Raw genomic sequence first — 22,155 nt, forward strand, 5'->3', positions numbered from 1 at the left:
AGGACACCACAGAGCAGAGGGGGCCCTACTAGGGGACAGCAATCTTTGAGATCAGGGTAATAATAATAATAGTGGCCATATCTGCATTTAAACACTAAAAACCGTAACTTTTAATCAGTAAATAAAGAATTCAGGTCTAAGACTTTCCTCCAAATGACCTCTAAATTCATTAATTGATCTATTACAGGAAAGGGACCAAAAGTCAATGACAATCCCAGAAATTTGCACACCAGGTCGCAGGAATTAATAAGTCTTTACTAGGTCAACAACAAGAAGGGCACTTCATACTCATAAGCTCTTCAACTGGTTCCTCAGAAAAGAGGGCAAATCTAAGGCTACAATGACGTTTCTCATCTGCTTTGCCAGAATGATGCCAGAGAAGTGAATGGAGTAAGATCAAAGGTTTCACACTCAAAAAAGTATGACAGAGACAGGTAAGACTGAAGGGAATATTCAATGGCATGAAATTAGTCTGTTCATGACTCTGAATTGTCAAATTTTTTAAACAGGTAAATGGGGGAGTGGTACAATAAATATGTCAGGTATGTTTGTTATTGCAGACAGAAAAACTACATTAAGATTATTTTTAAAGAAACTGAAAATCAAAAAGACAGTTGAAACATTTCCAAAAATACAACGTATTATCCTGGGGTAGAGTCCTATTCATTTGACAACCAGATTTTTAATAAACATTATCTCCTATGTAAAAGACAAGAGAAACTAGGCCATGTTAAGTATTACTTCTGTCACCATAAAATGTTCATTGAACCCTGCAGAAATCTCACTGAAAAAAATGTGTCAATTTAATTGGCTCTATACAGGACCAGGAGAAGGCAATGGCACCCGACTCCAGTACTCTTGCCTGGAAAATCCCACGGACAGAGGAGCCTGGTAGGCTGCAGCCCATGGGGTCACTAAGAGTCGGACACGACCGAGCGACTTCACTTTCACTTTTCACTTTCATCCATTGGAGAGGGAAATGGCAACCCACTCCAGTGTTCTTACCTGGAGAATCCCAGGGACGGGGGAGCTTGGTGGGCTGCCGTCTATGGGGTTGCACAGAGTCGGACACGACTGAAGCGACTTAGCAGCAGTAGCAGTAGCATACAGGACCAAACTAATATTAACATTTTTTAAAAGGGAGTGATATACAAACTAAAAGCATCCTATGAGTTTACCTCTGAAAGAGTCTTATGCAGCAAGGAGCTTTGGTTTTTCAACCTGTGAGCTTCATCCACAACAAGAACACTCCAAGGGAAGCTGTGAAGGGAACATCCATGTTTTCAGTTTTATATAACTCAAACACATATCTCATACCCAAAAGTCTTACTACAAAACTAAGACTCTTTCTGGGAAGACCAATATAAAGCCCATTCTGTTAGAAACACACCCAAATCGCCTTCTCCAAGAGCTGACCAAATACATCAGGCAATATCTGGATAATGTAGTAAAATTAAGGGAATTTATTTTCTGAGATGGGAAAGTTCTATGCATTGAAGGTAGAAAAGAGGCACTGGAGACAGAAAGCAAAAGGAAACACGACCATTTACTACGTGCCACTTTAACATACCTAAAGCTTAGAGCGACTTCACTTTCACTTTTCACTTTCATTCACTGGAGAAGGAAATGGCAACCCACTCCAGTGTTCTTGCCTGGAGAATCCCAGGGACGGGGGAGCCTGGTGGGCTGCAGTCCATGGGGTCGCTAAGAGTCGGACACGACTGAGAGACTTCACTTTCGCTTTTCACTTTCATGCATTGGAGAAGGAAATGGCAACCCACTCCAGTGTTCTTGCCTGGAGAATCCCAGGGACGGGGGAGCCCGGTGGGCTGCTGTCTATGGGGTGGCACACAGTCAGCCACGACTGACGTAACTTAGCAACTTAGAAGCAGCAAGGAATACCCAGTGCAACCAATAAATAAATAAATTATAAAAAATGGGGACGTGGTGAACAGATCAAATGTTACAACAAGAAGATACCTCACTGGCTCTGTTAATGTAGAAGTCACTGGTGGCTATGCCAGTGCCCTTTGGTAGCATAATAGTTATAACCACAAATTCCCAAGAAGATATCCTCTGTATATACTCTTGGGAAGCTGTTTAGCCCACAAAAAAATTTAAAATATGTATGTATTAATATGTTCAAAGCTGCATTATTTAAAACAGCAAAAACCTGAAAATAATAATAGGTCCAATAATGGGTGATGAAACACAGCATTTTAAATTATAAATATGTTATAATTTAAAAGGCCTATATAACTAAAAAAGATATAAATATTATATATTTATATAATATATATAATAAAAACCATGCAAAAGATAATAAAGTGGAAGTTATAAGGCTCTAATCTCATTTGTAAACATTCTGTAATCCCATTACATTATAATTATACTTAAAAAACTAAATGTAGGGGACTTTCCCTAGTGGTTCAGTGGTTAAGAATCCACCTTCCAATGCAGGTTTAATCCCTGGGCGGGGAACTAAGATCCCACAAGCTGCAGGACAACTAAGTCCATGGTCCACAACTACTGAGCCTGTGCATCTCAAATAGAGACCCCAAGGGCCACAAATTAGAGCCTACACACTCTGAAGCCTGTGAGCCACACCCAGAGAGAAGCCTGCGCATCGCAACAATAAGCCCATGCACCAGCACACCACAATGAGAGATCCAGCGGGCTGCAACCAAGACCCTAACATGGCCAAAAATACAAACATACTTACATATTAAAAACAACTAAATGTACATACAAGTAAAGCAGAACACTGGAAAGATATATGGAAATTAAAATCCCTCAAATATTAGAGGAAGATCTTGAGCAGAGGTTGGCCTTAAAAGAGGAGGAAGCCTTCTTCCTCTGAGGCCACAGAGAAAATCCAGAAAATGGGTACAGAGACAGACACCTAGGCCCATTCACCTACTGAGTGGTGCAGGTAGAGGGAAGAACTGGGTCCAAGAGTGGGTGCAGGAATCAGGGTCACTCCTGCCAGGTAGCAGGAGTTGCACTGAAGGATCATGAGGAGTAAGAGTCCAGCTGATCTTGGACGCTGGTCACGGCATGACAAGGGTGTGAGCCCTTTTCAAGGGGCTACAGGACAGTGCCTGGCTCCTGTTTAAATGACCATTCAACACAGATTAGGTATTAATCTGTTAAGATCATTACAGTATTATTATGGTATTAAGAGCTGTATACTCAGATTTTTTTTTTTTTTTAATTTCTATTCTTTTAATTTATTCTGCCACACAATGTGGCATGTGGGGTCTTAGTTCCCCAACCAGGGATCAAACCCATGGCCCTGCAATGGAGGCATGGGTTGTTCTTAACCACTGGACCACCAAGGAAGTCTCAATATTCAGGTTTTTACATATAAAAGCAAACAATAAAAAGCATGTTTAATGAATCAGACTATAAGGAGGTGGATTTGGGCTCAGTAACAGAAGGTCGTCAAATTACTCTCTAAAGGACATGCCAAGGGATGCTCCCTGGAGAGGAAGGGGTGGAGGGAATTCCAGGACTGAATGGAGAGTGGGAAAAGTAATTTCTAATCCTCTTGATCCAAAGATTTTATATTTATTATCAAAAAACTTTCCTATTTTTCATATTGTTACATGCACAGTCTCAACCCTCCCTAATAAGCCTCTTTAGGGCTGAGACTGCATTACACTTTCAGGCTGTTCTCAGTATGCAGTACAGTCATACAAAGTATAACCTTGCCAAATACATCAAAAGAACACAACTGTGTTCTTAGGGGTCATAATGAGTAAACGTTATAAATGTCCCTTTACTACTTAGTTTCTTAAATTCACTTGGAATGGATTTAAGATAATAATCTCATATAGAAAGATTATATTTCTACTGAAAATGTAAAACTCCAGTGCATTTAAATACTTCGGAAAGTTCTCTTTTAAAAAGCTCTACAACAAAGTGGGTTTGGAGGTCTGCTTTGCCATTTACTAGCAATGTGCCCTGGGATGGGTCACACCTCATCTCTTACCATTCTCATCTATAAAATGGATGACGATACCTACTTATTAAGGTTTTCATGCTGATTCAATAGGATAATTTATGGAAAGTACCCAATAACATCTATGTCCTAATCTTCTTGCCTTTTGAGATTTTCCATATATTGCCTAATATTATGGATATCTCTATACCTCTTATTAACTCTACTGGAGTTTTATGTTCGCTTGGGGTCACCGTATGGTTTACTTTCCTGGTGTTGCTGGTAACTCCCAGAACAATGTCTTTCCAGAGGAGAGATCTTTAATACATATTAAGTTGGATATTGACAATAAAAAAGAAGTGAGAGGGAAAGCATATCCTTTTCTTAAGAAAAGTAAAGTAATAGGCATACTTAAATGAAACATGAATGAAACAAAACACTACATGGAAGTCATGAAATCTGTGACTGAGTCTTTAGTGTTTCAAAATAAGATGAAAATAAAAATCCAACTCAGAAGAGCCTGGGTATGAAATAACATTTATACTATGGATAAAGCACTCTGTAAACGTCCTGAATATTAAAGAAACAAACCCCACCTAACCATAAGTACACATGCTATGAGAATGAAACTGTCAATATATCTTCTTATTCATCCAAAACTGAGCTCTTGTTTAATTTATAAGGTAACTGTTGACTTAACCACATACTGCAACATAGCATCCCTACCACTGTATAAGTACCAGGTAGTATCAGGAGTTACACCTAAGTTTCCTGTACTTTATGAGCTGATTTGAGACCTGTAAGCCAATAACTGGAAAGAAATTTACTTAAAAATCCCTTTCTAAAAAGCTAATTTTAGGGCTTTCCTGGTGGCTCAGTGGTAAAGAATCCACCTGCCAATGAAGGGGACACAGGTCTGATCCCTGGCCAGGAAGGTCCCACATGCTGCAGAGCAACTAAGCCTGTGCGCCACAGCTCTTGAGCCTGTGCTCCGCAACGAGAGGCCACCACGGTGAGAACTCTGTGAACCGCAACTAGAGAGTAGCTTCTATTTGTCACAACTAGAGAAAAGAAGAAGCCCGTGCAGCAACGAAGACGAGGCACAGCCAAAATAAATAAATAAAATTATTTAAAAAATAAAAAGTTAACTTTATAGCACTGATGGCTATTTTAGGATTTTTCCAGAAAAAAGCTCAAATAATTCCCCTATGTTGTAGTAGAATTTCCACGCAGCAGTCCTGACAGGCATCTATACAAGCTGTGATGTAAAGAATCTGGTATCTACTAACCGCCCACCACATACAGCTTATCTCACTTAATCCTCACAGCAGCTGTCCTCATTTTACAGATAAAGAAGCTGAGGTTCACAGAGGTTAAGTCGGGGAATCTACGCAGACACAGCTAACGAGTACAGGCTTGGACTGTAAGACTCCTGCCATACCACATACCCGGTAAGACTCACAGATGACAAACCAGGGGAAAAAATGTGAAGGAAAGACATTACTCTCATGACACATTCAGGACAATTTCTGAAGTAGTGCAACATACTCACGACTTTAGAAAAGATGCATCTTTCAAGCAAATCTGAAAAGTTAAGGAAAACACATTGTAAAGGCTGATATTGATATACTTCTGACATTAATAAGCTAGTCTTTTATTAACTCTCCTAAACTATCGGATTTAGCTGTCTCATTCATTGACTATGTACAAGAGTTCCGAGCATAACCTCTGGGTGGCAGCATCTTACAGACAAAGGGAGGCATGAACGCATGGAAGGGCTTGCTTACAGGAGTCTGGACATTCTTAGCTTGAACAACGAGAACAGAGATGGGAACTAAGTATCTTCATCTTCCTTTCCCATCCTCTAGTAACAGATGATGCCTCAGCCCATCCTACCTTCTTCTACTCATTGCCCAAAAGACAGCTCAAGTGCTGCCTCCTTGGGAAGCCCTCCCCCTTAATCCACCAAGAAAGAGGGAGAGATATCGAACTAACAATAGTTTTTCACTCCCTTTGCTCACAGGACCTCTGTGAGAATCAAACGAAAACAGACTTTCCTCCTAGAATAACATGAGCCCTCAAAAAAACTAAATATAATTCCAGAGGATTCTGCAACTTCTAAGGTCCCAGGTTAAGAGTTCTGGCTGTAGAAAAACAGATACCTCATAGGTAGTTAGCAGCACATGAAAACGTGACTCCTGCTTCAGGTCTTCCTGTAGGCAGGCTCTCTTGTCCTTGTCACCTGCATATGTTACACAGTAAAGACCTGGAGCAAATCTGAATCCAAGAAAAGAGGTAAATGAACACAAACACAGAGCCATGGACAAGGGGTGCATTTCTGGAAAATGACATTTCATGGAAGGATTGCAGATGTACAGACCCCAGGATGCTCTGCAGCCAGGACGAGTCCTGAGACCCTGAAACCTCAACCAGAGTAATGGATAAACCTAAGGGTGACTAAGTCCCCATGTGAAGAGGGAGAAGGGTCAGATGAACATCTAAAAGGACCTTGTGTTAATTCTTAAAAGAAAAATATTTTCCCACATTCATTACTTCCTATGAAATGTCACTGTATCACTATGAAAAGGATGGTTTCTTCCTCAGTTCAGCAAAATTTACTAAAAACGAGTACTGACCTTCAAATTGCCAAAAGGCAACAAAAACATCCACTAGACCCTCCCTCCTTCATCTGATCCTCATTCTTTATCTACACTTCCTCAGGCCAGAGTTTTCTGGAAAAAATAAACTCACTGCTTAGGACAATATGTTGTTTTATCATATTTCACATAGTACCCAGAAAAAAAAGTTAAAAAAAAAATTTCAACTATATCTACTCTGTACCTCTCCATCTCTTCTTTCCAGTTGCTCAAAACAGACAAGGGACAAAGAATCAGAAATGGTCCTTCATCATTTAATCTTCCTGCCAAATAAATGAAGAGTGCAATAGTCTGGAACACAGAAAAAGAAGGCAGTTTTGATCACCTTTCCACATGAGAAATAATTATAAAGTTCCCACAGCCTTGCAGAGAACACCTATAATTGCATCAAAAAGAATAAAGTATAAACACAATCTATTAAACAAGACTGGCTATACAAACAAATAATGTACAATCTTCCACACATTAGGAGAGTCATCCATTCCTAGAGTGAAATCAGGTAAGCTTTGATACAACTGCCGAAGACATTGACGGTACTCAATTACATCAACAGTCAACAAGCAATAGTGCTCAAAATTTATGTAACTGAACCTTTCATACAAAGGAAAGCATCAGGAACAGACAACAGAAATCAATGAAAACAAGGCAAATGAGGCACAAAGTTAGGAATGCTCTAAAAACACATGCTAAGAAGAATCAAGATATGACTGTGAAGACGACCAACCACACGCTGGCCTCTGCTGTTGGCCAGGTCTCCTAAAGGAGAATGTTTTCCTTCCTTCCTAACTTCCCCCCACATGGATTTATGCGTGCATGCTTGCACACTAAGCTTGCTTCGGTCTATCCAACTCAGCAACCCCAGGGACTGCAGTCCGCCAGGCTCCTCTGTCCACGGGATTCTCCTGGCAGGAATACTGGAGTGAGCTTCTGTGCCCTCCTCCAGGGGATCTTCCCATCCCAGGGATGGAACCCACATCGCTTTATGTCTACCTGCACTGGTAGGCAGGTTCTTTACCACTAGCATTAGGAGGGCATGGCAACCCACTCCAGTATTTTTGCCTGGAGAATTCCATGGACAGAGGAGGCCTGGTGGGCTACAGTCCATGGGCTCGCAAAGAGTCGAACACAACTGAGTGACTAAGCATTGCATTACCACTAGCACTACCTGGGAAGCCCATGCACTAATGGAGTACCCTCTATTCACCAGGCTCTATTCTGAACTCTGGTGTAGAACAGTTAACAAAATAAACAAAACTCCTAGCTCTCCTGGGGCACACATTCCAGTGAGAAAAACAAAAAATAAATAATGCCTCATAAATTCACGTCAGGGTCTAAATTGAAAATCTCTGTAAAGCCTAATAGCCTATTTTAGGACCTGGCTGTACACATTTTTGACTAGAGAAGTTTCTTTAAAAGCTTTCCATGATAAATGGATACTGCACAGGAGACTACGCGGAGGGCTCTGTACCTGAATCTAAGAGTCCATTGGCCTGCCTCCCAGAAACACTGGGATACTTCTCTTTGTTCCATAGCTCTCAGTTCAGGAATACACTAGAACCAGGATTACTGCCTGAGACATCTGAGAGTGATAAATAGCTACCTTGGGGAACCATGCTCAGAAGTCATACTGTATCCTGAAAAACCCCAAGACTGATGAGGTACATCTAGATTAAGGCATCGCCAACATGGTCAGGGGCTTCCTTGATAGCTCAGTTGGTAAAGAATCCACCTGCAACGCAGGAGACACTGGTTTGATTCCTGGGTCAGGAAGATCTGCTGGAGAAGAGATAGGCTACCCATTCCAGTATTCTTGGGCTTCCCTTGTGGCTCAGCTGGAAAAGAATCCACCTGCAATGCGGGAGACCTGGGTTTGATCCCTGGGTTGGGAAGATCCCCTGGAGAAGGGAAAGGCTACCCACTCCAGTATTCTGGCCTGGAGAATTCCATGGACTGTATAGTCCATGGGGTCGCAAAGAGTTGGACATGACTGAGCAACATTCACTTTCACTTTCAACATGGTCAGACTAGATTCTGAGCAGAATTGCTCCAGCCTGATGTTTACTATGTGAGGTCAGACTTAAGGGGAGAGGTTAGTCCTTCTAAAAGGACTAATGGGAACTTCACTCACTCTGTGGGTTCAATGATGAAAGCTTTGGAATCAAGAAACTTATACTTCCATGGTTTCTACTCAATTGCCTCTGCTGTATACCCTGACTGCACTGACTTTCTCTGGTACACTACAGAGGAATAAACCTTGTGTGATGAACCCAAGGGGTATCTGTGTCTGGACTTTCCATCAATCCAAGACTACCGCTGACCTCTGTCAACATGAGCTGTACTGGTGATTATCCTACTGGCAGGATCAATCTCAAGACAAAACCTGGTAATCCATGCCCAAGGAAGTCACGTCTGATTCTACCCAAGGAGGTAGGTCTGATTCCTACCACTGGAAGGCCAGGTCATTTTAGAAAACAGAGTACCTCCTCTGTAATTCTCTAGCATGGTGGAGAAATGCAAAGTAGCCCCACCATCCACTGAGGGAGACTAATATTAAAAGTGATCCAGTTAACTAGTAAAGTATTACTAAAGAGGGAAGAGCCAATTTGATCCCTGGGACAGGTATATTTGCTTTATATAGAAAATCCTGCCCATTAATTGTAATTCTATATGTCAAGGGTTAGATTAAAACAAAGGTAGTGACAGTTCAAAACCACCCCCATAATGAGAAAAGCCCAAGTCCAAGGTCATGATCTCGTAACAAAAGCTCAGGTATAAAAATACCTGTATACCTCCTAGTATAAAAATATATCCCAATAGTTGGCAGCTGAAAACAGGAATGAGTTGTAAGGAGGTATTCCAGTAGAGGTAAACAGTACTCGCTCCACAGTAACATACCTGGCAGGTCTTACCCAAGCCCATCTCATCCCCCAGGATGCAGCCATTCTGACAGTGGAAGCACTGGGCTAGCCAGTTGACTCCCTGCAGCTGATAAGGGCGTAGATGGATCCCTAGAAATAAAAAAACAAACAAACAGCAAGTCGGAAGAGTAGACATTTCAGCACACACACAGGCTATGTTCAAGACCTTCAACCAAAGAACACAGGCTAATTACCCATACCCCAAGCCTACTGGATGTATCTTTTGCTGAGAAGTTACAGATATGCAAATATTTGCTGACTTCCACACTATTTTTTTAACAAACTTTGCCACCACTATAGTCAAAGCCCTAAAACAGCCTGTCAGTGTTACAGGATCCACTTGACAGACGAGAAAATCAACCTGGGATCTGGCCTCCAGACTGCCTGAGTCTCATGCCAGTGTCCATTCTAGGAAATGAGGTTTTACTGATGCAACGTAACAGCAAACAACAACACATGGGTGATACACGTGTCTGCTTGCTTAACTGCAACCATTTAAATCTGCCATTGGATGCTAAAGGAAAAAAAAAAAATCAAGACAGGATGAGATTAAATCAAGTTTGAATCCAGAAGCAGTGCTGTTAAGAATGGAAACAGTGTTGCGCCGGCAGTGTTTACCAATGTACAAGGGCAGCAGAAAATAGATTGAAATCCAGAGAGCTCCTGCTGCCTCTCTTTCTCTGGGGTGGGGGTGGGGGAAATCCAGTTTCAGAGACTAGCCATATCTTCCGAAGGGGGGAAATCCCAAACATACTTTATAGAAAAACTACTAACAAAAGTAAAACTCTGGTTTGAACTCATCACCTTTAAAAAGAAACTAGGCAACATACAATTGTAAAACATTTAAAAGATTAACAAGTTATTTTTTTATGTAGGTATATAATTTTAAATAAAGACATTTACTTTATATATGTAATTTTTGTTTAGAAAAGAAACAATAATTTAGTACATTAAAAAAAAAAAAACCCTCCATAAAAATAAAAGGCAGACCTCCCTGGTGGTCCAGTGGTTAAGAATCCACCTGTCAATACCAGGGACATGGGTTCAATCCCTGGTCTGGGGAGATTCCACATAGTGCAGAACAACTAAACTCCTGTGCCACAACTACTGAGCCTGCACTCTAGAGAGCACTCTGGTGCTGCCAACCACTGAAGCCCACACACCCTAGAGCCCGTGATCTGCAGAAGAGAAGGCACTGCAGTAAGAAGCTGTGCACCACGACTAGCGACCGCACTGCAACTAGAGAAAACACGCACACAGCAACAAAGACCAGCGCAAACAAAAATAAAACGCTTTTTAAAAGGCAAATGACAAATGAAAAAAAGATACTGATGGCAAGTAAGGCTGATAAAGGATTACTATTTTTGATATTAAGTACTTACTAAATACCAGCTGCTGCTAAGTCACTTCAGTCGTGTCTGACTCTGTGTAACCCCACAGACGGCAGCCCACCAGGCTCTGCCATCCCTGGGATTCTTCAGGCAAGAATACTGGAGTGGGTTGCCCTTTCCTTCTCCAATGCATGAAAGTGAAAAGTGAAACTGAAGTCACTCAGTCGTGTCCAACTCTTAGCGACCCCATGGACTGCAGCCTACCAGGCTCCTCTGTCCATGGGATTCTCCAGGCAAGAGTACTGGAGTGGGGTGCCATTGCCTAACAATCTCATGCTAGGTATCATCCCCATATTGCATGTGGGAAAATCCAGAAAATTTAAAGAAGATTAAAATATGAACCTTGGAGACTTCTGCTTTTGGGGACATACAGATGTTCATCATTCCTCTGGATAATGCAACTAAAAATTCTGAATATTACAAAGAAAATGAACATAACAAGATGACTCTGAAAAGGTGGGGCCAAAGAAGGCAGACTGGTTAGTAACCTTGGGAGCTGGCAAACAACAGTTATGAGTTCCCTGGGTTTCTTTTTGCCTCATATAGCCCAGACTTAGAGGTGAAGAAATTAACCACCCAGAAATGCCAATGTACACAGTAAAGAAAAGTTTAACAAAAGCCTGTTTCCATAGCCAAAGGAAAAAGACAGCCTAGAGCGACAAAACTTATAACTTTTGGACAATAACCACTCTAGTTAAGCCAAATACTAAAGGGAAAAATCTGTGGCCCCATCCACACCAGCAAAGGCCAAATGGGAGCCTAGACCTCCACTCTCAAGAGATTCAGTCAAGTTCCCATCACCCCTAGGAGGAAGGTACCGGAGACGGCTAACCAGGCAGTCAGGATCTTCATCCCATTCACCAATAGTGAAGCCATCCCACTTCACTTTTCCCTCCCCTGCAGTGTCAGCAGAGACCACATAGGGAGCCTGAACTTACATTCCTACTAGATCATATGAGCCCCATCCCCAACCGGCCCTACAGTGTTAAAGGAGGCCTAGTGGAGACTCAGGATTTTTATCACTGCCTCAGGTTAATGAGACCACACCTAACACAGTGCCCATGGGGACCAGATTAGGAGCTAGTACTCTTATTCTCACCCAGAAGTAAGGACAAACCCCCTCCCTATTCCCAGGTATATAAGAAAAGCTCAGAGGTGGAGTTTGATTTCTATTTCCACCTGGTAGTAACAAGGCAGCAACCACCTTTCCCTGCTAGAGCAGCACAGACAACTGAACAAAAGGTTTAAATGAGACCTTGAGTCTCAATATGTAAAGTAAGAACTTCCCTGGTGGTCCAGGGGATAACACTTCACGCTCCCAATGCAGGGAGCCCAGGTTCAATCCCTGATAAGGAAACTAAGATTCCACATTCAGAAACTTACTCTGCACACCACAACTAGGGAAGCCCACGTGCCACAATGACGACCCTGTGCAGCTAAAATAAATTAAAAAAAAAAAAAAAAAGTCCAGTTTTAATAAACATTCATTATACCAAGAACCAGGAAGATTTCAAACTGAATGAAAAAAGACAATCCAGAGATGCCAACATCTAGATGACACAGGTGTTACACTTACTTTAAACCAGCAATGATAAAAGTGCCTCAACAAGCAACTATGAATATGCTTATTAAAATAATTGAAAAAAAAAATTGAAAGCATCAGTAAAGAAATAGAAAGTACAAAGAAAAATAATATACTAACAAATACAATAACCGAAGTAAAAAACTCAAGAAGATGGGCTTGATAGCAGAATAGAAAAGAGAAAAGAATCAGTGAACTGGAAGGCAGAACCACAGAAATTACTCAATCTGAACAGACTGAAAACAGAGCTTCAAGGAACTGCAAGTCTCTAACAAAAGATCTACATTCATTCATCGGCATCCCAGAAAGAGAAGAGAAACAGGACAGGGCTAAAAAAAGTACTCAAAGAAAGAATGGCTGGAAAATTTCCACAATTTGGCAAAAGATCTACAGATTCAAAAAGCTGAATGAACTTCAAAGAGAATAAAAAAATAAACCCAAAGAAATATATACCAAGACACATCATAATTAGGTTTCTAAAAACTTAAAAGAAAGTATCTTAAAAGCAGTCAGAGGCAAATGATATAAATTATCAGAAGGAAAAAACCAAAAGGCCAACTGTCAGCTTTCTGCATATTCCAAAAAAAAAGAAAAATGCAATCCAAACACACCTTTATGATCCAATGTATTTTGAGTTTCTAAAGTTCACCAAATGAATGGGATGTATCTCTGACACTATTAAGAAGAAGACTGCTTACCGCAGAACAAAATACTTATTTAAGTAGGCAATTTCCAAAAAGCAGGCACTTTGTTCCATATTTGGGGGAAAGGAATAGAGTCAAGTTCTCTCCTAATAAATTTCTGGGGAAATGAAAATTTTAATGTAAAATGAAAAACCATAATTATACTAGAAGAAAAACATTTAGGCCATTAAGTACAAATTCAGAATAGCAGTCCTTTCTAAGCAGAATGCTAATGGCAAAACTCACATGCTACAAGGTTAAAAGTTCTGACTACAAAGAATTATTAAACATCATCATTGACATACATACACACATGCAACAAAATCAAAAGCCAAATAACACGTTAGAAAACATATTTCCATTATACATGACAAATATTTAATTTTTCTATGCAAGCAAGAGCCTACAAAGCAAAAACAAACCTCAATAAAAAACGCTCAACAACCCTTTGAGCATGCATATGGAGGCCTGTGCAGGCACGTGTGCTCCAGGTCAGCTTCAGGAACAGATGCTGGTGAGAGGAACACATGCAAAGGTGGGGCTGACACAGAGTCCAGAGACCTAACCAGAGAAGTGTTGAGGTCTACTGGGGAGGCAGGGATAGGCTACAGCTCACCATGGGGGGCAAGAACATGGCTAGAGAAAGCACCAGGGAATTCTTTTTCTTTTTTATCTTTTATTTTTATATATTTTTTTAAATTTTTTTGCTGTTGTGGTTCTGTCTTGTTCCACTTTTATTTTTATTGTTCTCTTGTTCTCTATGTTTTTAATTTTTCTAATTTTATCTTATTTTTTGTCCTTTGGTATTGTTCTGCCCTTTTTCTGTTTATTGCTTGTTTTTTTTGGCTGTGCCACATGACTTGCAGGGTCTTGGTTCCCAGGCCAGGGCTTGGATCTGAGACCCTGTGGTGGGGGCACCGACGCCAAGCCACTGGACTAGTAGGGAACTTCAGATCCAGGGAATATTAATCTGTGTGAACTTTCCCAGAGGTCTTCATCCTAGCACCAAGGCCCATCTCCACCCAACTGCCTGCAAACTCCAGAGCTGGACCCATTTCTTGGCAAGGATAGAGAAAATACGAGAAATGTTTAACAAGGACCTAAAGAATCAAAGAACAAATAGACAGTGATGAACAACACAATAAATGAAGACTCTCCTCAGAGGCAGAGAGGCAGGTGAGCAGCAGCCAGAGGCAGAAAGCAAGGAGCTGCTGCAATCTCAGCCCCAAACACCGCATCTCCCCCAAGCTGTGAGCAAGCCACCAGTCGCTACTCATGTGTTCCCAGGATCCTGGACACCATAGAGCTATAGAGGGTATCACAGCCTGAGACCAACTCCCTTGAGGAGATGCATGGCCCACCTGGGGCTGTGCCCCCACGGTGCACCCTGCACTCGGGAGCCCTAGCACTTGGACCCGGCAGGCGCACACCGCCTTGAACTGTGGCAATTCCTGGGTGATCCATCCATTTCAAGGGCTCCCCACACACACCAGTGGCGCTTGTTTGCAGTGTCCCTCCCTTTCCACATTTTCCCTCGTGGCTCAATCAGTAAAGAAACTGCCTGCAATGCAGGAGACCTGGGTTCAATCCCTGGGTTGGGTGGGAAGATCCCCTGGAGAAGGGAATGGCAACCCACTTCAGTATTCTTGCCTGGAGAATCCCATGAACAGAGGAGCCTGAAGTACAGTCCATGGGGTTGCAAAGAGTTGGACACAACTTAGTGACCGACACTTTGACTTTCCATCTCCAAAGCTCAAGTGAGCCTGAATAAGTGGCCAGTTTCATCCCTTCATGTCAGGGTGGAGATCAGACACTGAAGAGAAACTTGCAAACAGAGGAGGCCAACCTAAGCAAAGAAAAGAAGGGGGAACTGCCCCAGAAGTAGCAGGTGCAAGATTAAAACCCTGCAGTCAAACTGAGACTGTGCATTTGAGGGGCAACTGTATACGCTGGAACAAGGAAATATCTGACACTGAACTGACTCCACACTGCCCACAACAGCTCCAGAGACATTCCTAGATACACTGGAGGACTTTCTGAGTAGGCAACTTGACTAGCAGGAACACAGAGGAATCACACGAACATTCATCTCACTACTACCATATATATCCCTCCGCTTCTTATTAAAATATTGAAAGAAACTTTTTTCTTCATTATTATTTTTTAATTTTTAAAATTTTTATTATTTTTTAATTTCTCATATTTCAATTCCTATTTTTTTCCTTTCTTCCCCTCTTATTTTTCTTTTTTCCCCTCACACTGTCCTAATACATTTCTTTATTACTCCTTTAGCTTTTTTTATAGCCTACTCTCACCTTTCTAAAAAAAAGAAAAAAAAATCTTAATTTTGAAATAAATTCCGTATTTCTACACTGTGCTTTTGAGTCTAATTTTTATTCCAGGTTCTTAATTTTTGCTTTTCTATCTTTTGTTATTAATTTTGTATCTTTAACAGCCTAATTTTTAGTACCCATTTTCACTTAGGGATTTGATTATTGGCTTGATTGCTCTTCCCTTTTGACTCCTTTTTTCTCCTCCTGGTCACCTCTTTCTCCTTCCTCCCTATTCTCTTCTCTATATAAACTCTGTGACTCCCTTTGGGTGTTCCTGGCTGTGGAGAGTTGTTTCATCAGTAACCTGCAGGTTTTGTCTTTTGTGCTATATGGATGGAGAAGTCTTGATGCTACTGTAAGATGTCAGGACTGAAACCCAGAGGCAGGAGTCTCAACTCCAGAACTTCTGACCATCATAAAACTCCTGACATCAGAGAACATTAATACACAAGAGTCCACCCAAAACCCTCCATACCTATACTGAGTCTAAGCTCCACCCAAGAGCCAGCAAGCTCCAGTGCAAGACATCCCAAGCTAATCCTCCAGCAAAACAGAACACAATCTTGAACATTAACAGACTCCCCAAAGCCACAGCAAATCCACAGATACCCCAAAACTCTCTACTGCGCTGCCCTCCAGAGCGACGAGATCCAGCACCATTGACCAGAACACACACACAAGGTCACCCGATCAGGAAATCTTCACAAGCCACTGGTCCAACCCTACCCACAGGGAGCAGACTCCACAACTAAGAGGAACTACAACCCTCCAGCCAGAAGAAAGGAGACCCCAAACACAGCAAACCAAATGAAAAGCCAGAGAAAAACCCAGCAGGTGAAGGGACATGTAAAAACCCACCAAAACAAACCAAAGAGGAGATGGAGTCTATCTGAAAAAGAATTCAGAATAATGATAGTACAGATGATCCAAAATCTTGAGAACAAAATGGAGACACAGATGAGCACACTAGACACATGGATTGAGAAGATGGAAGAAATGTTTAGCAAGGATCTAGGAGAAATAAAGAACAGTCAATGAGCAATGCAATAACTGAGATTAAAAACACTCTGGAGTGAACAAACAGTAGAGTGCCTGAGGCAGAAGAAAGGGTAAGTGAGCTGGAGGACAGAATGGTGGAAATAAATGAAGCAGAGTGGAAAAAAGATAAAAGAATAGAAAGAAATGAGGACAGTCACAGAGACCTCTGGGACAATGTTAAGCACCCCAACATTTGAATCATAAGCATCCCAGGAGAAGAAGACAAAAGGAAAGGGCATGAGAAAATATTTGAGGAGGTAATAGTTGAAAACTTCCCTAAAATGGGGATGGAAATAGCCACCGAAATCCAAGAAGCCCAGAGAATCCCATGCAGTGTAAACCCAAGGAGAACATGCCAAGATACATATTAATCAAACTAACAAAAATTAAATACAAAGAAAAAATAATAAAAGCACCAAACAACTTGCAAGGAGACTCCCATAAGGATAACAGTCAATCTTTCAACAAAAACTCTGCAGACCAGAAGGGTCTACTTATAGTGCTATATATACTTAAAGTGATGAAAGGGAAAAACCTATAACCAGGATTACTCTACCCAGCAAGGATCTCATTCAGATTCGAAGGAGAAATCAAAAGCTTTCAGACAAGCAAAAGCTAAGAGAATTCAGCACCACCAAACCAGCTCTTCAACAAATGCTAAAAGATCTTATTTAGACAGGAAACACAGAAAAAGGTTTATAGAAACAAACCCCAAACAAAATGGTAACAGGATAATACTTACCAATAATTACCTTAAACATAAATGGCTTAAATGCTCCAGCCAAAAGACAGAGACTGGCCAAATGGATACAAAAGCAAGACCCCTTTATATGCTGCCTACAAAAGATCCACCTCAAACCTAGGGACACATACAGACTCAAAGTCAGGGGCTAGGAAAAATATTTCATGCAAATGAAGACCAAAAGAAAGCAGAAGTAGCAATACTCATATCAGATAAAATAGACTTTAAAATAAAGACAGTTATAAGAGACAAAGGACACTTTGACAAAGAAGTACATAATGATCAAGGGATCAATCCAAGAAAAGAACATAAAAATTGTAAACCTATATACGCACCCAACATAGAACACCTCAATACATAAGGCAAATGCTAACAACTATTAAAGGGGAAATCAACAATAACACAATAATAGTGGGGGACTTTAATATCCTACTCACACCAATGGACAGATCATCCAGACAGAAAATTAACATGGAAACACAAGCTTTAAATGATACATTGGACTAGTTGGTCCTAATTGATATCTACAGGGCATTTCACCCAAAAACAATGGATTTCACCTTTTTCTCAAGGGCATATGCAACATTCTCCAGGATAGATCACATCCTGGGCCACAAATTAAGCCTTGGTAAATTTTTAAAAATTGAGATCATTTCAAGCATCTTTTCTGATCACAATTAAGATATCAACTACAGGAAAAAATAAAAGTATAAAAAACACAAACATATGGAAGCTAAACAAAATGCTTCTGAACAACCAAAAGATCACTGAAAAAATCAAAATGGAAATAAAAATATGCATAGAAACAAATGATAATGAAAATACAGGGAGGTGGGAGGGAGGTTCAGGATGGGGAACACGTGTACACCCGTGGCGGACTCATGTTGATGTATGGCAAAACCAATACGATACTGTAAAGTAATTAGCCTCCAATTAAAATAAATAAATTTAAATTAAAAAAATAAAATACAACAACACAAAATCTACGGGATTTAGTAAAAGCAGTGCTAAGAGGGACTTCATAGCAATACAAGCCTACCTCAAGAAACAAGAGAAACATCAAACAAACAACCTAGCCTTACACCTAAAACAAATAGAAAAAGAAGAACAACAAAAAACCCAAAGTTAGTAGAAGGAAATAAATCATAAAAATCAGAAGAGAAATAATGAAAAGGAAATGAAGGAGACTCTAGCAAAGATCAATAAAACTAAAAGCTGGTTCTTTGAGAAGATAAACAAAATATACAAACTGTTAGCCAGACTTGTCAAGAAAAAATGACTCAAATCAATGAAATTAGAAATGAAAATGGAGAAATTAAGACAGACAACATAGATATACAAAAGATCATAAGAGACTACTATCAGCAACTATATGCCAATAAAATGGACAACTTGGAAGAAATGGACAAATTCTTAGAAAAGTATAATCTTCCAAAACTGAAGAAACAGAAAATGTGAACAGACCAATCACAAGCATGAAAATCGAAACTGTAATAAAAAAAAATCTTCCAACAAACAAAAGCCCAGGACCAGATGGCTTCACAGGTAATTCTACCAAAAATTTAGGGAAGAGCTAACACCTATTTTACTCAAACTCTTCCAGAAAACTGCAGAGGAAGGAAAACTCCCAAACTCATTCTATGAGGCCACCATCACCCTGATACCAAAACCAAAGATGCCACAAAAAAGAAAACTATAGGCCAATATCACTGATGAACATAGATGCAAAAATCCTCAAAAAAAATCTAGCAAAAAGAATCCAACAACATATTAAAAGGATCATATAGCATGATCAAGTGGGCTTTATTCCAGTGCAAGGACTCTTCAATATTTGCAAATTAATCAATGTGATGCACCATCTCAACAAACTTAAAGATAAAAACAATATGATTATTTCAGTAGATCCAGAGAAAGTCTTTGACAAAATTCAACACCCATTTATGATAAAAATTCTCCAGAAAGTAGGCATGGAAGGAACATACCTCAACATAATAAAAGTCATATATTATAAACATACAGCGAACATTATCCTCAATGGCAAAAAATTGAAAGCACTTCCTCTAAAAGCAGGAACAAAACAAGGGTGCCCACTCTCATTACTACTATTCAACATAGTTTTGGAAGTCCTAGCCACAGCTATCAGAGAAGGAAAATAAAAGGAATCCACTTTGGAAAAGAATTGACTCTCACTGCATAGGAAACCCTAAAGATGCCACTGGAAAATTACTAAAACTAATCAATGAATATAGTAAAGTCACAGGATATAAAGTTAATACACAGAAATCCATTGCATTCCTATACTCTAACATTGAAAAATCATAAAGAGAACTTAAGAAAACAATTCCATTCACCATTGCACAGAAATGAATAAAATACTTAAGAATAAATTTACCTAAAGAGACAAAAGACTCGTATACAGAAAACTAAAACAGTGAAGAAAGAAATCAAAGATGATACAAACAGAGAAATATACCATGTTCTTGGATTAGAAGAATCAATATGATGAAAATGAATTTACTACTCAAAGCAATCTATAGATTCAGTGCAATCCCTATCAAAACTACCAATGGTATTTTTCACAGAACTAGAACAAATAACTTCACAATTTGTATGGAAACACAAAAGACCCTGAAGAGCTAAAGCAATCTTGAGAAAGAACGGAACTGGAAGAATCAACCTTCCCGACTTAAGACTCTACTACAAAGCTACAGCTATCAAAACAGTACAGTACTAGCACAAAGACAGAAATAAAGATCAATGGAACAAACTAGAAGTCCAGAGCTAAATCCACTCACCTATGCACAGCTTACCTTTGACAAAGGAGGCAAAAATACATAATGGAGAAAAGATAGCCCCTTCAACAAATGGTCCTGGGAAAACTGGTCAACTACATGTAAAAGAATGAAACTAGAACACTTTTTAACACTATACACAAAAATAAAATGCAAAATGGATTAAAGACCTAAATGTAAGACCAGAAACTATAACACTCTTGGAGGAAAACACAGGCAGAACACTCTCCATCATAAATCACAGGAAGATCCTCATGATCCACCTCCCAGAGTAATGGAAGTAAAAATAAACAAATGGGACCTAATTAAACTTGAAAGCTTTTGCACAACGAAGGAAACTATAAACAAGGTGAAAAGACAGCCTTCAGAATGGGAGAAAATAATAGCAAACTAAACAAGTGACAATCTCCAAAATACACAAGCAGCTCACGAAGCTCAATACCTGAAAAACGAACAACCCAGTCAAAAGGTGGACAAAAGACCTAAACAGACATTTCTCCAAAGAAGTCATATAGATGGTTAATAAACATATGAAAAGATGCTCAACATCACTCATTATTAGAGAAATGCAAATCAAAACCACAATGAGGTGTCGTCTCAAGCTGGTCAGAATGGCCATCATCAAAAAGTCTACAAACACTAAATGCTGGATAGGGTGTGGTGAAAAGGGAACCCTCTTCCACTGTTGGTGGGAATGCAAACTAGTACAGCCACTATACAAAACAGTGTGGAGATTCCTTAAAAAAACTCGGAATAAAACAGCCATACAACCCAGCAATCCCATTGCTGGGCGTATACCCTGAGGAAACCAGAATTGAAAGAGACACATGTACCCCAATGTTCATTGCAGCACTATTTACAATAGCCAGGACATGGAAGCAATCTAGGTATCTATCAGCAGATGAATGGACAAGAAAGTTGTGGTACGCATACACAATGGAATATTACTCAGCTATAAAAAGAATGCATTTGAGTCAGTTCTAATGAGATGGATGAACCTAGAGCCTATTATCAGAGAAGGCAATGGCACCCCACTCCAGTACTCTTGCCTGGAAAATTCCATGGATGGAGGAGCCTGGAAGGCTGCAGTCCATGAGGTCGCTGAGGGTCGGACACGACTGAGCGACTTCACTTTCACTTTTCACTTTCATGCATTGGAGAAGGAAATGGCACCCCACTCCAGTGTTCTTGCCTGGAGAATCCCAGGGACAGGGAAGCCTGGTGGTCTGCCGTCTATAGGGTCACACAGAGTCGGACACGACTGAAGTGACTTAGCAATAGCAATACAGCCTGTTATAGAGTGAAATAAGCCAGAAAGAGAAAGACAAATACTGTATACTAATGCATATATATATATGTATATATATATACGGAATTTAGAAAGATGGCACTGACGATCGATCCTACATACAGGGCAGCAAAGGAGATACAGACGTAAAGAATAGACTTTTGGACTCTGGGAAAAGGAGAGTGAAGGATGATTTGACAGAATGGCACTGAAATATATACATTACCATGTGTAAAAGAGATGACCAGTGCGAGTCTGATGCATGAAGCAGGGCACCCAAAGCCAGTGCTCTGGAACAGCCTCGAGGGGTGTAGTGGGGAGGGGGGTGGGAGGGGGTTCAGGATTGGGGGGACATGAGTGTAGTGTACCTATGGCCAACTCATATTGAGTATGGCAGAAACCATCACAATATTGTAATTATCCTCCAATTAAAATAAATAAAAATGAAATTAAAAATACACTAGAAGGAATCAATAGCAGGATAACTGAGATAGAAGAATGAATAAGTGAGCTAAAAGGTAGAACAGTGGAAATAACTGCAAAGGAGCAGAATAAAGAAAAAGAATGGAAAGAAATGAGGAGAGTCTCAGAGGCTTTAAACTCACCAACGTTTGAATAACAGTGATCCCAGAAGAAAAAATAGAAAGAAAAAGGGTCTGAGAAAATATCTGAAGAGATTATAGCCAAAAAATCCCCTAACATGGGAAAAGAAATAGCCATCCAAGTTCAAGAAGCAGAGTCCCGTACAGGATAAACCCAAGGAGAAACATGGCAAGACACATATTAAT

The 22,155-nt window shown here is 40.2% G+C and overlaps 1 protein-coding gene across 6 annotated transcripts in view; it reads right to left on the reverse strand.

The window, feature by feature from the left end:
• Nucleotides 1-22,155, reverse strand: part of CHD1L (chromodomain helicase DNA binding protein 1 like) — a 64,246-nt gene that overhangs the window by 36,368 nt on the left and 5,723 nt on the right. For 5 of the 6 annotated variants that reach the window (XM_044944459.1, XM_025287986.3, XM_044944457.1 and 2 more), the window contains exons 2-6: nt 9,496-9,608; nt 6,785-6,891; nt 6,106-6,220; nt 5,496-5,527; nt 1,179-1,260 (exon numbers count right to left, since the gene is read on the reverse strand). In XM_044944459.1, coding sequence (XP_044800394.1) covers nt 1,179-1,260; nt 5,496-5,527; nt 6,106-6,220; nt 6,785-6,891; nt 9,496-9,608 — 449 coding nt within the window. Of the gene's footprint in view, nt 1-1,178; nt 1,261-5,495; nt 5,528-6,105; nt 6,221-6,784; nt 6,892-9,495; nt 9,609-9,718; nt 9,836-22,155 lie in introns of those variants that run through there. The other variant, XM_044944458.1, reaches the window with a different exon arrangement.

Source organism: Bubalus bubalis, chromosome 6 (assembly GCF_019923935.1).
Source record: "Bubalus bubalis isolate 160015118507 breed Murrah chromosome 6, NDDB_SH_1, whole genome shotgun sequence".
Taxonomy (NCBI): Eukaryota; Metazoa; Chordata; class Mammalia; order Artiodactyla; family Bovidae; genus Bubalus; species Bubalus bubalis.